The sequence below is a fragment of the Rhizophagus irregularis genome, chromosome 12, assembly GCF_026210795.1.
Source record: "Rhizophagus irregularis chromosome 12, complete sequence".
Lineage (NCBI taxonomy): Eukaryota > Fungi > Glomeromycota > Glomeromycetes > Glomerales > Glomeraceae > Rhizophagus > Rhizophagus irregularis.
The window spans coordinates 2,608,633-2,626,802 of record NC_089440.1 but is presented as its reverse complement, the minus strand read 5'-3'; the positions used below and the strand labels follow the sequence as shown (position 1 = coordinate 2,626,802).

General features: G+C 28.5%; 4 protein-coding genes across 4 annotated transcripts; 3 read left to right on the top strand and 1 right to left on the bottom strand.

Annotated features, from left to right (window-relative positions):
- Nucleotides 1-856: 856 nt before the first annotated feature.
- Nucleotides 857-1,177, bottom strand: OCT59_004091 (uncharacterized protein; the record flags this gene model as incomplete). Its single annotated transcript, XM_025311712.1, has 1 exon — nt 857-1,177. The coding sequence occupies one exon, from the start codon at nt 1,175-1,177 to the stop codon at nt 857-859; it is 321 nt and encodes a 106-aa protein (XP_025168956.1).
- A 5,291-nt stretch (nt 1,178-6,468) lies between these two features.
- On the top strand, nt 6,469-7,134 carry OCT59_004090 (uncharacterized protein; the record flags this gene model as incomplete). Its single annotated transcript, XM_066148064.1, has 6 exons — nt 6,469-6,524; nt 6,610-6,641; nt 6,712-6,780; nt 6,849-6,881; nt 6,973-7,041; nt 7,115-7,134. 6 exons carry the CDS (start codon nt 6,469-6,471, stop codon nt 7,132-7,134), a joined length of 279 nt encoding a protein of 92 aa, XP_065996701.1.
- A 7,470-nt stretch (nt 7,135-14,604) lies between these two features.
- Nucleotides 14,605-15,585, top strand: OCT59_004089 (uncharacterized protein; the record flags this gene model as incomplete). Its single annotated transcript, XM_066148063.1, has 3 exons — nt 14,605-14,677; nt 15,006-15,150; nt 15,219-15,585. 3 exons carry the CDS (start codon nt 14,605-14,607, stop codon nt 15,583-15,585), a joined length of 585 nt encoding a protein of 194 aa, XP_065996700.1.
- Nucleotides 15,586-15,900: 315 nt separating this feature from the next.
- OCT59_004088 (uncharacterized protein) lies at nt 15,901-16,216 on the top strand (the record flags this gene model as incomplete). The annotated part of the gene is made up of 2 exons (XM_066148062.1): nt 15,901-15,968; nt 16,039-16,216. The coding sequence occupies 2 exons, from the start codon at nt 15,901-15,903 to the stop codon at nt 16,214-16,216; spliced, it is 246 nt and encodes an 81-aa protein (XP_065996699.1).
- Nucleotides 16,217-18,170: the final 1,954 nt, after the last annotated feature.

Here is an 18,170-nt window from a genome sequence, read left to right as displayed (position 1 = left end):
GTGATATTGGGGTGTGCGGTCAACTAATTAAATCAAAATCATGTATAGTGTCATATAAAAATTTATTATTAAAGATTTTTGTGAAACAATCATGTAGATCTTAACCATTTCGGTTTAATTGCCGGAATGAGTTTAAATTTTGTTTCAATTTTTATGATGTATTTACATTGTACAGTATAAGCGGAAATCATTCTCTTTTATAAACATTTTCGTTCCTTTATATAACATAGCCCTTGCTTAAATAATTATATACAATATTGATAGTTTGTCACTAATTAAAGTAAACCACAATCATTCATTAATTAATGAGCTTTTAAGTGCCTAGTAGTTTATCAAATATATCCGATGCAACTTCAATACCAAATGGTTGTGGCTGAATATTTTGAAGTGACGATTCTTTAAGTTCATTTCTTTGCAATCGTACATTCTTTAGTTCATTTGACAAATTTTCTTTAACAATCTTATCAGATGCTAATCGAAGCTTTGATTGCTTAAGAGATTGGGACATATGTGGTGCGTCTTCCAGTAGAATGCATTGATAATTGACCTATCTGAGAGATGCTAGTAGCAAGCCAAATGGTATTTGAAGTGTATTCTCGTTTTATTTATTTTAAAAATAGATTTGATCTTCTTTTTAAATGCAGTATCAGAAATATGATGTGATTGTCTAACTAAAGATCGAATTTCAGATATATGTTTGGATTTTTGGTTTTGAAGATGACGCGCATGAACACCAAGTGACTGTGTACGATGAATAAGATTATCATTTTTTCGCTCAAGTTATTTAATTTTGGTTTTCATCTTGTTATTTGCTTCTTGTGATGAATTGATCGAAAATTGCCGCTTGTAAAGACTTTTATTCATATGCCTTATTTTGAAGGTAAGGAGAAATAAGTTTGGATTCATTTGGTCCACACATGGTTTTGATGAGATGATCTGCGGCTGGAATCTCTTCTTCAGATAATTGTTGAACTGAAGAAATTAAATTAATTCTTTCTTTGCTTGATTCCATTAGATTTGTTATTAAATTTAAAGTATTATCAAGTTTTGATTCATCCATTTCATCTATAATCTCATTGACTTTTCTTTTCTTGTCATCTTTCTTTGCATTTAACTTTTGAGCTTCTATTTCTCGTGCTTTTTTTAAGTGGCGGGCTTGTTTTGAAGGACGAGTCATTTTCCCATTAAATTATCCGAAATCTTTAAAATTTAATAACTTGTGTTCCATTAGCGTTTAAGTAATGCTGTAAAATTGAATGGATACTTGATAACTTTAAGAAACATAAAATACCTCGCTTTTTAAAAAACTCCTAAAAAAAAAAAAATTCAAATTAAAAGGTTAAATTTATTGTTTTCAACGGGTTCAAGACCTTTTTTCAAGAAAAACGAGATATTTTATAGAAGAAACAGGTATTCAGGACACTTGTGTAAAATTTGAAATGAAAATATTAATAAGAGTTTAGTAGGACCCCGGACAATTATAATTAAGGTCATATCTTCTATGCTAAAAATTTACCCTTGTCATCCTGAACTTACTTTTAAAGCTATAGATACAAAACTTTGTAATAATAATTGCCCTCCTATTATCTATAATTTTGTTACTTAAAAAGTAATATTTAATAATAGTAATTTTTATTTTTTTGTATATTTCTATGTATACCGATAGTGAAAAAGCGTATATTTTTTTGCCAAATTTTGCCTGTGTAACGATACTTATCTCAAATTCTAATCAGTAGATTTACAAGATTTTGGTATCAAAAGATTCTTCTCTTCAAAAGAAACATTTTTTTCTATGGTAAAAAATAATATTAACTTAATAAAATTACATGTTAAAAGAAAAATAAAGTTTAAAACATAGTAAGATATGACCTCAATTATAATTATCCGGGGTCCTAGTTTAGTGTTATTAAAGAATAAAAAAAATAATAATTTATTATAATTATAGTTATAATTATAGTATAATTTATACAGTAGTATACGATAGTTTAATATAAAAAAATCTTTAATAATAAATTTTTATATGACACTATACATAGTTTTGATTTAATTAGTTGACCGCACACCCCAGCGTGATATGTCTGCGCCTGATCCATTCCGTATTTATTGCAGTTAAAATAATTCGCTTCGTGAAGATTTTTATGGACTATAAATCCAGTTCCAGTTAATAGGTTTTTCTTATAATACTTAATTTAGTTTATTAATCATATTTCCATTCACGATGGCGTCAATGCAATCAGCCGCAGCAGAACGATGAAATAAAAAAAAATTTTTCGGTTTTTTTAAACCGAATTTTTTTTTTTTCAATATATATATATATATTTTTATTTTGGTTTTTTTTAAAACCCAAAATTTTTTCTTTAAAACAATTTTTTTATACTTTTACTTTTTTTCGGGTTTAATTTTTTTTCCTAATTTTTTTTTGTTCTTACACTTTTAGGTTTGGATCAGTGATCGGATCGATACTGCGGTGCTATGGTAAGCATCATTTTTTTTTAATAATTTTTTTTTCTTGGATATACTTTTTTTAATATATAATATTTTTTTTCTAATTTTTTTTTATTCCTTTGCCTTTTAGGTTTAAATCAGGCCAGTGCTGCGACGTAATCGAAATAATATTTTTTTTTTATAAGAAACAGATAACATTTATACAATAATTTTATTATGAAAATTAGTAACTCCTTTGGTATAGAATTACAAAGGATGTGATTGATTAATTAATGATGTGTTTACAATAAATTATATCAATATATGGTTTCATCATAGTATGTTAATAGTTTCTTATGATATATATATATATATATATATATATGGCCTTAAATTTTTGCAATTGAAATTGTAGGTAATATATTTACTGAATTTTTATAAATATCAAATTTACCACAAGTTAATCGTAATAATCTTTATTTATTTGATTTTGAAAAATGGTCAATATAACAGATTACAAAGAAGAATAAGAAAGGAGATCAAAAAATCTACCGACTTTATTCTAAAAAATGTTTATTAAATCGATATGTATTTTTTCTTAAAAAAAAATAATTTCCTTTTAAAAAAGAATCCATTTTTGTAAATACTTTTTTTAAAATTTATATTTTTGAAATGCGGATAATTTAATGGCTGTAAATCATATGGCAAATAAAAGTGTTTTTTTTTAAAAATAATAAAAATGTTAATTTTAAAATTACTACATTATTTCAATTAATAGTTCTTCCTTCAGAAAAAAAAGAGCTAGAATAGGGGCAGCATTAAAAAAAGGGATTAAACCCAAGTTCATGATAAAATATTATTTATAAGTTATAATCGTTGAAATGATCAATCAAATGAGACGGTCGGTCAAAATACTCAAGCCTTTGACCGAGCACGTCATGACTTTGATCGTCGAACGCCTGGGTTGACCGCAATCTCTTTTAAATTAGTGTAAAGTCTTAAATTTTTGTGATTTAAATCTCATTTTTGGCTACACTAGATCAAATGTGTGACTAATACTAAATTTATTTGTTTAAATAAAAAGATTCTTTTATAATAATTACGGTAAATTTATCATTCGAATTTAATAGTAAATATAGTACAAATGTCATAAATTTATCACAAGTTAATTATTGTAATCAATTTCTACTACGCGAAGGTTTAAATTAACACAACAGTCTTTATTTTATAGACAGGTTATAAAATTCAATATGATAAAATAATGTATTTCATATTACAAGAAAATTAAACATCAGTTTTTATACAGACACTCAAGATCACATTTTACTTACAAAATTAATTTTTCTTAGCGTAGTAATTAATAATTAATTTTTTGAAACCATCCAATAATCATCCAAAGAAAATGCTACGTCACAAATTTATAATTTAACTGTGCCATATAACAGATAATATGTTTAAGATTTTTATTCGTATTTTATAATAAAACCATGGATCTGTAGGAAAAGGATAAAGCTTCGATATATTAAATATTAATGTGACTGTTCACACTATAATAATAAAATTCATCAGTATTTGTATTTCTTCGATTAGATATTTTAAACATAATTTAAATTAATGCAATGATTATTATATATAGAAAGGCCTAAAGTAGTCATTAGCTGTTAGGGTTTGCTTAAAAGCTTGCTTTATAATTATATGATATATAAAGCTGTATTACTTCTTTTTTAAACCTTACTTTATGCTATTATACTTAATTAGACTAATTAAACAAGTACTTATGAAAAGATTTCCTTGCAAGATGATGATTATTAAACGTAACATAATGATGCAACGTCATTTATTCGTCATTTATTAAGGAGTTATTATAGTAAATAAGTTTATATCAACGAATCAATTATTAAATATATACGATGCTATCATTACTATGATTTAAATATGATTATATTATTATAACGATATCGGGATAGACGTGTGATTAATAATAATTTACTATATGTTAAAGATAAAAAAAATCTTAATTCTGCAATAATAATTATGATAAATTGATTATATGTTTCGAATCAAAATAATTAATTATAGGTTTAGAGTGAATTTCGTGCATCTACTGTATCAAGATTCTATAATGTATTTTTTTTTTTTTAATACGCAATTTAATATTCACGTTACTCATTAAAACTTTTTATTAATACATTTATTATTTTTCATTTTCACTTTGGGCGATCTAAAATTTTGCATCTCAAAATTTTAATCTGATTATTATAACTTACATTTATTTATACTAGAATATTATTTATTTATTTTTTGGTATAGACACTGAATAGTCGAATATTTTTTTCTTATCTAAGTTTTTAAAATAATTCATACGGAAATTTACTGTTGATCATGGGTATTTTTGTTGTACAACTGTACAAATTGTACAAAATTTCAAAATTTGGAAATAGAGTTTTACACGTTATATATTTGGACATTGTCGGAGTTACTAATCCATTAAATCCGTTTTACAACTTTTTTCATTTTCAAGTCTTCCTTTTTTTTACAAAATTAAAAAATCACATTATGACTAATATTCGAGAAGATGCTGTTTGGGCTGCGTATAATAGAGCATGTTCATTAACGGATACTACTATTCATAATACTCTGAATAAAGTACATGAATTTAGAAAACAAACTATTCTTGCTAATGAATTTCTCACAAAAGATGAAAAATCAGAAGTAATAAAATTTTTAAATGAAACTCATGACAATTATAAAATTCATTTTAATGAAGGAACAAAAAGAATTTGTAAAAATTGTCAAGATGAATGTTTAGCAACATTATATTGTGAACATTGTGTTCGAAATTATTTAAAAGAAAATTTTTCAAACTGGACATCTGGAAATAATGATATTGATAATTTAATACAAAAATGTCAAATGGAAACATTTCAACCAGATAATATAGTTGAATGGATCCCATATAATAATTTACAAAATGTTAAATATTTAACTAAAGGTGGATGTTCCGAAATTTATACAGCAGAATGGATAGGTGGAAGTTATGAATGGGATTTTAAAGAAAAACAATTAACAAGATATGGAAATCAAAATGTAATACTTAAAGAGTTAGAAAATGTTGAAAGTGCTAACAGAAGATGGTTTGAAGAGGTATATAATTAAACATATTATGTATTAAATTCGTTAACAATTAACAATTTTATATAATATTTTTAGAGCAAATCTCATTTAACTATAAGTAACAAATGGGGAGTTGTAGTACAATGTTTTGGCCTAACAAAGAATCCTTCAAGTGGAAATTATATGCTTGTAATGAATGAAATGGAAATGGATTTAAGAACATATCTAAAGCAAAGTTATAATAATCTTATATGGAAAGAACGAATACAAATTGCTTATAACATAATAAATGGAATTTACAGCATTCATAAGGAAAATGCAATTCATAGAGATTTGCATTCTGGAAATATCTTAGAACTTAATCAAGCTTTTAACATTAGTGATCTTGGATTTTGTGGACCTGTTGATAAACCACTAAATAGTGTATATGGAAATCTTCCTTATATAGCACCAGAAGTGATTACTGGTAAAAAAACTACTTTTGCATCTGATATTTATAGTATTGGTATACTTATGTGGGAAATTTCATCAGGACAACCACCATTTGTTAATTTTGAGCATAATTATGATCTTGCAATGAAAATAGTAAATGGAATGAGACCAAAAATAGTACCAGGAACTCCTTTAGAATATAAGAAATTAATGGAACAGTGTTGGGATGCTGATTCAACAAAAAGACCTGATGCTGGTACATTACGGAAAGATGTAAAAAAAATATTTTTAAATTTCCAAAACAATCAAGATGAAAGTCAAAAACAAATAATTTCTAATCAACGTCAACAATTAAGTATTTACTATTCAAGTAATTCAATCGATTCAATAAGCAAAAATTATACTAGTAAAACTTATCAATTTGAAAATTTTCCTGAACCAAAAAATGCAACAGAAGGTAGTAATATTACTTTGAAGCATTTTATTACACTTAAAAATATGCTAACATTAGTTTCTTTTTATTTAAATAAAAATACCAATAGAAGAACAAGAAGGTATATCATATATGCAATAATTTGTTTATACTTTATTAATTTAACTTAAATTTAAAATTATTTGATAATTTATAGCATTCCATAGTAAACCTTATAGCTTTAACATTCCTAACAATAGTAAGTATTTTTAGTTTTAAATTAATATATGGTATAGTTGCAATTATATTAATTATTTTCTTCACTTTAGTTGACTATTTTAATAATTCAAGTGTTGAAAAAAATGTTAATATATCAAAATCGAATAGTGTATATAAAGGTAAATAATTATTATCAAAATTTAAAATTACTTTAAAATAATAAACTAATTTAATTTTCATCTCAAAGTATTTGGAAAATTAGAAATCAATTCAAATTATAGTAAGTAAATTATTAATTTACTAATTATCGTTATAATTTTATTACTAAGATTCAATATTATTTAAATTAATATAATTAATTTTTTTTATAGATATTCAAAATAACGATTATGAGAAAGAAACTGTGCAACAAACAAAGAAGCATAATTTAGATATAAATGGTATAAAACTTCATAATAGATTATAATAATAATAGAAAGCAATAATTTAATTATTTTTATTTTTATTTTATAGATAAAAGCAAGACGATTTAAAAATTTCTAACGGTAAAATTTCTAAAAAAATTAAAACATCTTAAATTTAACATCTTAAATTTATTTTTGGATTGTCAAGTACTCAAATATTTTTCCGGATTTTTTTTAAAAAAAATCGTATATTACAAATTAAATATTAAATTAAAAAAAAAACAATATTCATATACTTATTATTACATTTTTTTATTTAAACACTAAGACTAGAGTAACAAAATAACTTGTAAATTTCTTAGTTTGTAATTTAAATAATTTATTTCTATTATTTGTTCAATATAAAGATTTTGCAATAATAAATGATCTTGTAATTTGAACAATATTAAAATTGGCTAATTTTTGTTGTTTTTAAATTCAATTATAAGACAATATAAATAATAAATGTACAAATTTTGGTTTAAGTAAAGAGTTTAATTCATATTCCTATCATAAACGTCAACATTAAGGCGAACGCTGAATCTCGATAATTTAGTGCTTGAATAATTAAGATACACTGATGCATCAGTTACATTATGATAAAGTCTAAAAATGATAATTTTATAAATACCCTTTATATTTGTGAAAATCTTTTTATATGCATAAGCGGGGAAAATAATAATTACATTGATCCTTTTGATATAAGGCCACGCAAATTCAATTTTTCGGTTCACGTAACATTGAAATTTAAAATTGACCCGGGGACCCGGAGTTTATTGTTTATTAATAAAAAAAGTTTATATATAAAATCGTGACATCTGATTGGTTGACTTTTAAAGGGGAAAGATTTTATTTTCGCTCCAGAAGTTCTCAGCCACGTGATAAACTTACCCGCCAATAAAATTACGTATTGATCACGTGATAAACTTTTTATATATAAACTTTTTTTTATTGAAATTTGAAAAAGTGACCCGGCCGGGTGAAGTGAACCGAAAAATCGAATTTGTGTGGCCTAAAGATAAAATCTTAGGAATTACTAAAATGTATTGTAATTATCATTTATAGAAAAAGAAACTTCACATTTAATGAAGATGGTTCGACAAATATTTGGTCACTTTTTTTTAACAATTCTATTTCTCTATAAGTTAATATGTTAAATTTGATTAGCAAGTTAAAAAGTCACTTGAATGATCAATCAAAATATCAAATGGTACGGGGTCATATAGCGCCTTTGACCGATCAGTTCGATCACGGTCATGACCAGTCATGACTGGTTAACCGGTTAATGGTTGTGAACGTTGTCATCCCTAATTATATCTCTTTTTTATTTTATTATAAAGAGTTAAATCAGTAAAATACGTAAGCTTACAATATATCAACAAACTGTAACTAAATACGTATGGTGCATGATTTTAAAATAGATGATTGTATAATGCATTAAAAAACATGAGTAATAAATCCCGTACAAATATCAAATTCATCACAAGTTAAACCATTATATAAGATGTATAATTAAGATTTGCGATTTTATTGGATGACGATCACGTGAGTGAATAGAGCCAATAATAAAATCATGTGATTAATTCCATATAAAATACTGGAACATTTGTTAATCAACGCGAAGGTTACAAATTTATTTCTAATTTTTGTAGGACGATAAAAATAAATAAAATAAATATAGAATAATCATTTTTATTGGTCAGCCAACTTTGATTTAATTCATCATTTATAAAAAAAAGGGAAATTTTTTACGTTAAAGTTCATTGATATGTTCGGAAATGATACGACAAGTCATTTTTAAAATACATTGAAATATTTCCCGAAAGTTTTACCTTCATAGCAAGTATTTTAATCTTTTAATAAGAAATATAGAGGAAAATCAAATAACAATATTCGATCTTATAATTTTTTTTTTTATAAATATATCATTTTAAAACCTTTGATTATACTCATGCATGTTACGTTCAAAATTTTAATATTTTTATATTTGTTTATTTCAAAAAGTTTTTAATAGTAAAAAATTATTATTTTCAATTGATAATTTTATGTTTTAAAATTTCAATCCGGTAAATTCCAACTAAACTTGAATTTAATTCCGTACTGTATAAATTTAAGTCTTATATAATTTTGGAGTAAACTCTAATTTCTCTTTTTTTGTATCCTATCTTCTAAAGATTGAAAATGCATTTTAAAACGTTTTTTAATTTGATAATCCTATTAACTAAAGTATTTTAGAAATACTCGATTTTATAATTGATTTTTTTTTTCAATCTTACGTATCTATTGATTCTGTATTGTATAGATTTAGGTACCATTTGCTGGAGTAAATTCTTTCTGTAATTATTTCATTGTAGAGTTTGACAGCAATTTTATCTAAAGACACAAGAAAAGATATTAGGGTGGCAAGGACAACACAATTACAAAGACCATCTTTTCAATTTTGTACATGTATAACCGATGAGCATCTGGAAATGGCTTATATGTACCCAATTAAAAAGTTTAAGTATTTTAAAGATTAGAGGCGCAGAAGGTAAATACTAAAGTTATTTTCCCAGCGTAACCGAAAAAAATGTCGTGAAAATCACGTGACATATTTCATCACCGGCGTCACACCCTTTCTTGTTTCTGGGGGACAGAGAAATTTTTTTAAATAAATAATAATTATATATTCAAGATACCGCAGATGTCAGATGAATATAGCTTAATGTATCGGCGAGGTCCTTATATTAGGAATAAACTCTCTATCTACTCGATTGAAGTTACAAAGGACGTGCTTGGTAAAGTCTATAAAACAAAATGGAATGATGGATGGAACGATAAAAAACATTGGAAAAGACTTAGATAGCACTTGGAATTTTACGAAGAAAAAGATATACCAACCGTGTTGATATCTATAGTCTTGGAATTATGGTTGCTTCCATATTATGAATTGATCTTTTAGCAAAATTTAATAAAATTATTTCATTGGTCATTTAAATTGTTGATTTGTAGCGCGAGATGTCAAATTGTTTTTAAACCTGTTGAATAAGTTTGTTAAGAAAGAATACTCCGTTTAATTGGACTGCTACTCAACAACAAGCGGTTGATCATTTGAAGAGTTGCTTGGTTTCATCTCCTATTTTAATTTATCCCAAGTGGGACTGACCGTTCATGTTATTTACCGATGCGTCGACTTTCGCTCTTGAAGCAGTATTGTCCCAAAAGGAATCTTTATGGCATTAATTAAATGAAAAATTTTAGTATTGAATTCTGGTCCGTCTTTCACAAATTTTTTAAAATATTTTATATAATCGTTCATGATTCATAGTTCACTAGGTCTATATGATAGAATTAAGAACGCGATGGCAAATAACATCATAATGAAAAAACAATTTGTAATTTATTTTTATTCCTTTATGAAAAATTATTTTCTGTTTAATTATTTTGATTTTCCAATTTATATTTTCTACATCGTAACAATTTCATACGTTATTTTTTATTAATTAAAAATACATGCTCCTATGAAGTTCCCGATCAATGATCAAAAGAAAAAAAAATATTATAGTTTTGTTCCATTACCAGTATTCTTAGAGACAACCATCTACTCTCCTTGCGAATTTGTATCATTTAATATATTCGCTTATCCTTCAGATCGATACGTGACAAAGCAAATCGAATTTCACTAATTTATAATTCATGATTATTTATTTCATTTGATATTTAAATCCACAATTTATTTTTCATTAATATTTAAACTTTGCGAGAAAATTTTTGTTCTAAATAAAAATAATGATGGAATTATTATTTGATCTCAATACTAGGTGGTTAAAAATGTGGATGAAAAATCTATTGAGCAGTTCTGGGTAGAAATAAAACATGATCATAATAACAAATATTTAACAAATCAAAATATGCGCTCCACGACTGTTATTTTAGTGGTACAATCAAATACGCTACTTTCGCTAATTGACCAAATAACTATATCTTGAAGATATTTCATTAATTTCAAATAATCGTAATAATTCTAATAATCAATTATCAGTCAACATTCCATAATAGAGCATTTCCGTTTCATATACTGCATCTTGAAGCGAATGAAGCACGACACTACTAAGAACTTCGAGAAGGTTGAGCTACCCTATTCCTAGCGATTTTAATTAAAATTAATTATCCTATTGTTCTGGATTTCTTTCGTTAATAGTACTGTATTAACATAGTAGGAATTGGATTAGCCTCATTCGATTGGTTCGCTTTATTTCTGTATTATATATATTTATATACATATACAATGTTAATTTTAGCCAGAATTACATACTATTGAAGGCGGATCACGTGTAATGCAATTGACAAGTACGTAACACATTTTTGTACGAGCCTAATATCACTATCCAGAAAAATATAAAGCGAAAGAGCTTATCAATTTCTCGCGTAAGGAGGACTTAGAACTTGATAAGGAGGACTTTGGAATAGTTTGCAAGCAAAGGGTTAATGGCTGTGACTTTTTCAAAACGAACATAGAAGAATTTCTTAGCTGGTGAATCCTGTGAAAAGGTTGCCAACACTTCTCCAAGGAGTGTAAATAAAACAAGTTGAGCCGTTCTCCTCGTATCACAGTTTGAAGGAAGTGTTAGTGAGATATGGAACTTAACGATACGGACACCATTCCAACAAAACCGCGAAATTCAAGACTCCAACAAACACTTTGAGCATTTCGTGGAGAATAATTCGTTCAAGATAAAACATTACGGGTCAAAATTAGTTATGGATAGCGTGAAATCTATACGTTTTGATATATATATATATCATACTTCACACGGCCTTTATTTATAGTGAGGAATATGCTAAAAAAGTAGGAATTTAGTGAGAGAAATTTATTTTTGACAAAATGTTCACGACATTTTTTCAGAATATCTGAGGGTATAATAATATTATAGAAGGCTGAAACCTTCTTTGTATTAAAGAATAAGAAGATGAAGTCCAGCGCAACATACTCGAAAGCTTCGCTCAGGTTAACATTGTTATGTATTACTGATGATATTTGTCTTGGTTTAAATTATGCTGACAAACCTTTTTTATTTTTGTGTTTCTCAGTATATCAAACACTCGAAAGTTCGTACAAAACGAACAAGAAAAAGCGAATGCGAGTAAATGACAATCTATTCATCTGCCAGGGATTGGAATTTCTTGCTTTATGAGAAAGCGAGGATAAGGTATGTGCAGACGAAGCAGCTGAAAAGAAAAGAACTAAGATAAATGGCTAATTGACGATCGTATGAAGAAAATATATAGGCTTCCCGTAGCAAGAGATAGGATAGAAACATCGTCATGTATCACGAGCTGTGACCAAAATTTGTAATTTATTTTGTGTTGTTCACAGCACTACCATTTGTATTAATAAAACAAGTCTACCTTACATAATTTTTTCTTTGCAAAAACTTTTCCCTTGAGAATAATCGAATCTTAGTATTTTTTTTTCTTGATACGAGTTTTTCCTGTTATCTTCCATAGCTTTGAAGGAAGGATGAGCTAATGGGAATCATACCAGGCTCATTTTACTTCGCTGTTTCACAAGCTCATCATGAGATTGATGCGTATATGGAATAATTGATACCAATTAACTTTATTCCTATTATTACACCTGATTTTTCAGAAGAACCTGACATAACTGACCCAATAATTATTGAAAGATTGTTAGTGCAATTGGAAAAGGAGCATACTGAAGTGTTAAAAAATTCTTGAATATATAACATCAGTATATATTCAAAATGGATTATTAAACCCTGCAATGCCAACTATTGGTCGTAACTTTGGGCGAATAGTGAAGCCCGTCTTCTCGAATAGGCTCGAAGGCAGGTATTTTGATTTTAACTCATAAAATAATTCACTCAATGCTCTTAAAGATCCTGGCTTTTCTCGAGATCGGCTAACGTATCCAAAAATTCATTGTGTTCTCTTGGCCAGATGAAGTTGATTCAGAAAATATATCGTTCTTTACTCGTTCAGAAATATTTGAAAAGCATCTCGTAAACGAATGATGGGCCATTTGGCTTGAAGAAGTTCATCCCATGCCAACGGGCCAACTGTTATATGGAAGTAGATCATCCCAATCAAACTCATTGCCATCATCTGCCTCAGATTCTTCATCACAGATAAACTCGCCATATATCTTGGATTCATCATCCGCAGCTTTAAGATTAAAATTGGTTAGTAAGTTTCGTTCCATCGTTAATGAAAGATATTTATCATTCTGAATCTTCTTCGACTATTAACAGATGAGTGGGTCGTAAAAACTTTGTATCGGCTAGTAGGATTTGCTACGACGAATCCTAGTCGAGTGAAATTATTAGAAATCCCGGCACCGGAATAATTTATTTCTCGTTACAAATAAATGGATCATCTTTGTGACAGAATGGTATTTTTTCCGCAAATAAGTCTTCCGCCTCTTGTCCTCACATAGTTTGCGACCAATAACATTTCACGAAAAATAGTCTATAGTCGAAATGTCTATCACGCAACGATTCCGAAGTTGATATTGAGAAGAATAAGTCTATTAGCAAGCTTAAGGAGGCTATTAACTGGCTATCAAGGTTGAAAAAGGCACCAGCGTTCGATAATTTTCCTCAGACAAACTCAAGCTATGAAAAGTAGAAATTCCTGAAGACCGTGACGATCAGCTGAACAATCTCTCACTCTAGGATCAAACCGAATTTCTTGTAACTAGGAAATTTGATTCCTTCCAAATCTCTTGGTCGATTAATTGATCAACTTCAGAGGTCTGTGATTTGATTAGTTATATTTAATCGATCAATTGACCGACCAAAGTAAAGTTCATAATGGTTGATTAAATTAATCAATTAAATTTGATTGGTTTTTATCATTAAGTGAACATCCGCCTAAACCAGTGAAAGTTACTAAGTATTTTTGGGGAAGGAGATTTCTTATGAGAATGGCATCTGTCTTTCCTAGATAGGGGTTACAGCTACTTTCAGGTATGTTTAGATTCCAATAGGATAATAGTGCCTATTACCATGCATGTGAAATGATATGAGAAAGCTGGTTGGCATTCGTCAAAGAAATCCAGATTCTAAAAAATAAGAAATTTTCACTGGTTCTTAAATAGATCACGAATTAATCATAAAGTTGGACTTTCAACCATTTGTCCCAAGAAAAATACTCAAATATAATGTGTCATTAATCGATCAAGCTAATCAATCATCGATCAAGATTACCTCGACTAAGAACCCTACTTGTAACAAAAAAAGTCAAATAGTCGAGCCGCCCGTGTCAACCGCCACTTCGAGCCGTGAGCAGGAATCGCTTGTCGAACTCGCCATTACTCAACAAGTCTGTCTATGGTACGTATTTTTTCCTGACTCGTGGTCAGCGAAATTGTAAATTATGAAAAACAATGACAAAATGTCACGGTCAAGCTACTGTCCGAAAAAAGATTCTTATTGACCTTTTCTCTTATTCAGAGTTTAGACGGACTAAATCATTCAAGTGGACAATGAATATCGGGTATGTGCCCTCAAAGGCCTCAAAGATTCCATACTTAAGAACAAACAACGGTACTTGAATATGATGGGAAGTAATCAGGATCTCCTCCGTTGGGTGGCAATTGTGCTTCATCATAGTGGTCCAATATTGAGAAGAGGTTAGAATCCTCCTCACCCGATGTCTATCTCCCAGGATTCCATTTTCATAGGGGAGCAAGGTGACTCGGCCAATGCCAAGGCTTTGCAGGACCTACCTCCCTGCGTAACCGTCAGAGAATACTTTTCTCAAAATGACTGCTGTTCGTGACAAAAGCAGATTCAAGTATACCGTATTCATTGAGACGCCGTCAAAACCATTCAACGAATGACCTTTTCAAATAATGAGCTCTATTACGATTCGAATCCTAGTATTGACTCGTTTTTTTTCTTGTGGTTGAGTTGAAATTAAGAATGAGAAGTACAAAGAAGCGTTGTGTAAACTTTTAGGCGAGTTGGAAACGAGCACTGCAACAACCCTTATCAATTTATCCTATGAAGCTACGAAAGAATCTATTCATTATCTCGTCTCAGCAACTTTCCCGTTTAAAAACCAAATAAAAATACCTGAGAAATTGATTGAAGGGGAAAACGGGTACGAAAATCTTAACTATAGAGAGAACGATTGGCTTGACTGAGGCCAAAAAAATTAACTTTAAGCAGGGCTTTTTGCACAAGCCACCATACAGATGGAACTTCACTATCTCGCAAACGTAAAGCAAACGAAATAGACGACGAGTGTGAGTGTGATATTGGAATTGTAGCGGAAAAATGGTATTTCATGGAATGGACGCTGGACAGTGAAGGGAAACCATCGTTTAAATTATCGAAGATTCTATCTGTCAGATGTGGGTATGAAGAAAGACATGACGGAAAAAATCCTTGGTCATATTATCTGGAGGCACATAAGCCGTTGGAAGCTTCTCAAAGTAGAGAGCAATCAAGGGAAATAACAAGGATAAGGTCATTGAGTAATCGTGCGAAAAACTCGAATTTCATGTATCATGCATTCTTTTGTATTTATTTTTGAGTTACATAATAAATTTTTCCCGCATGACCTGTTTGTGACAAATGCCATGGTTTTCCATAACCCAACTTGTATCACTTTGAGGTATGAAGTTTACGTTTACCACATGAACTTGGTACAGCTTTATATGCGGGATGTCTCAAATTTTTACTTTAAGGAGCGCTTGCTGATCAGATCTTCGTGACAAGAGTCATATTAACGTCAAAGATTGATTCCAAAATCGATCTTTAGACTCATTGCAAATTATGTAAAAAGCTGAGACTTTGGTTAGTGAACTTTTTATCCTCCTTGTGCAAGTGAACAAAAATTAAACGAAAAATGAACTTGTCTTTACGTCATCAACATCCATCAACGATCAAGATCGTAGTTTGTAACAAAAATATAAGGTATGAAAATGCCTTGATCATGCACAAAGACCGTTTACATATGCTAATCGTCCCGTTTTACGGTTTATAGATGTAGTTTTGGACATTTTACTATTAATATTCGCCGGGAAAATCTTAGTAAAAAACCATCATCAGTATGTTATTGGCGTAGCGACCTTATCTTCGTCACATACCTTAGCGCAAGCGTTTATCTATGTGCTGACTTTCAACACAGTACTACAAAAAATCGAATTTACCATAGACAATAGTGTACTTACAATGTTTTGGCGGAGTTGAATGCTGTGAAAATGAAATATAATGGTAAGAGTGAATCACTGAATCAGAAGTATTGTTTTATCAGTTATTGTTTTGCCTTTCGACTAATTTTTTGCTCAATCATGTATAACATAAATCTATATGGGTAGTGAAATTCATGGGTGTAATTGTGAAAATTTCAACGTAGATATAGGAACGGAATGTTTATTTTAAAAACCATAGAAGCATGATAGATAGTGCATAGATAGTTAAAATTGATAATTAATTTACAAAATTTTCGCCTAGATGGTGATCAGAGTAATTCAGTCAAAAAAGGAATAGTAAGTGTGCTGAGGAATTTAAAAGACACAATGTCATTTTGAACTTTTAAATGTGTATGATGCATAGCCAATTTTTATGCTTTATTTATTGATATAATATGTACTCATTTTTTACACAATAAACCTTGATTATACAAACGATAAGTATATTTTTTTCAAACATTTGATAGAATACCCATTACTTTAGTTGGTAAGTTGTGAATTATAGGTTATTATTATATTTATTTATCTAAAAACTAAAATTTATATTTTTAGAGTAAGTGCTAATTATAAATTTAATTTTTAGTGTAAATTTTAATATATAATTTTATTATTTAAATTTATAGATTCAACATCTGATCTTCAATGTTTGCATTTTAGATCATGGTATGTTTAAGATAGTTCTGACAATTTTTTGTCAGCAGTACACCAGAATACAAAAACTTGATAATTGCTTATATCGATATATTTTCTATGTCAATAAATAAAAAAAAAACCTTGTTGTACCTACATTATGTACCGATTGCCCTTTTATAATTAAACATGATAAGATGTACCATTACACTAATATTAATTCAGGTCAGCACTATAAATCTGGCCTGAGTTAACATCAAGATTCTATCCAAATCACATGACATTTTTAATATAAATGTAAAAATCTATTATTTTTCCCATAAAATTTAATGTAGTCCCGGATCTTGTCTATATAATAAAAATAAAAAAATAAAATTTAATACTGAAGAGTAACTTTGAGGAATTGGAATTTTTTTTAGCTTTGGAGTTTGCATAATGTCGGTAAGAATTGGATTTTGGCGTGACATTATAATTAATGACTTATTTAACGATAATTTGATGTACCGACATATTTTTCCCAAAATAACAGTATCGGTACAGAGGTCTGATTGTAGTAAACTAATTTTTTCCTCTGTAAAAAGCTCTATATGTTGCATAAGCATTATCATCATTTTCTGAATCCTCACTTTTTTCTTCATTTTCAGATCTCGCTGCTAAAACAATATGTAAGATAATATAAAGCCCAATCGCCAATATATTCAGGAAAAAGTGGATTTTTTTTCTTGAACTAAAATATATTTTTGTTAAAAAGTCAATTGCTAATCAAGAAATATAACAAAATATACCTTGCGTATGATGCTGTTCTTTTGTTTCATCCATTATGATCTGATCGGGATTCTCAATCAAATATAACACATTTATTATTGAAGTCAACATCTGAAGTTTCCATACATGATGTACCATCATCAGAAACGATGATATTATGTCCATTACACCTCTTAGCTACTACTCCTTTATAATTCCAGTTTATAATGTTGTCGCTATGTTTATTTCTGCGTGTAAACATACACGTTGTTTTAATATTTTCAAGTCATATAGTATTTCTTCAGTATCAGTGTTGGCATTCTTAGTCTATTTGCTATGACAGAATCTTTTTCTTGAAATCTTTATACTTTTTTAGATCAGGAATAAACCGTTCAATAATTTTTGATCATAAAAATATGTATATATCATCCACAATAGGATTCAACTTTTGCAATCTCTACGCGTCACACCTCTCAAAGACCAAAATAAGATCCCACTTTTTGAGATGACCTAGAAAGACTTTTGGGATTGTAGGATTTATCCTGATTGT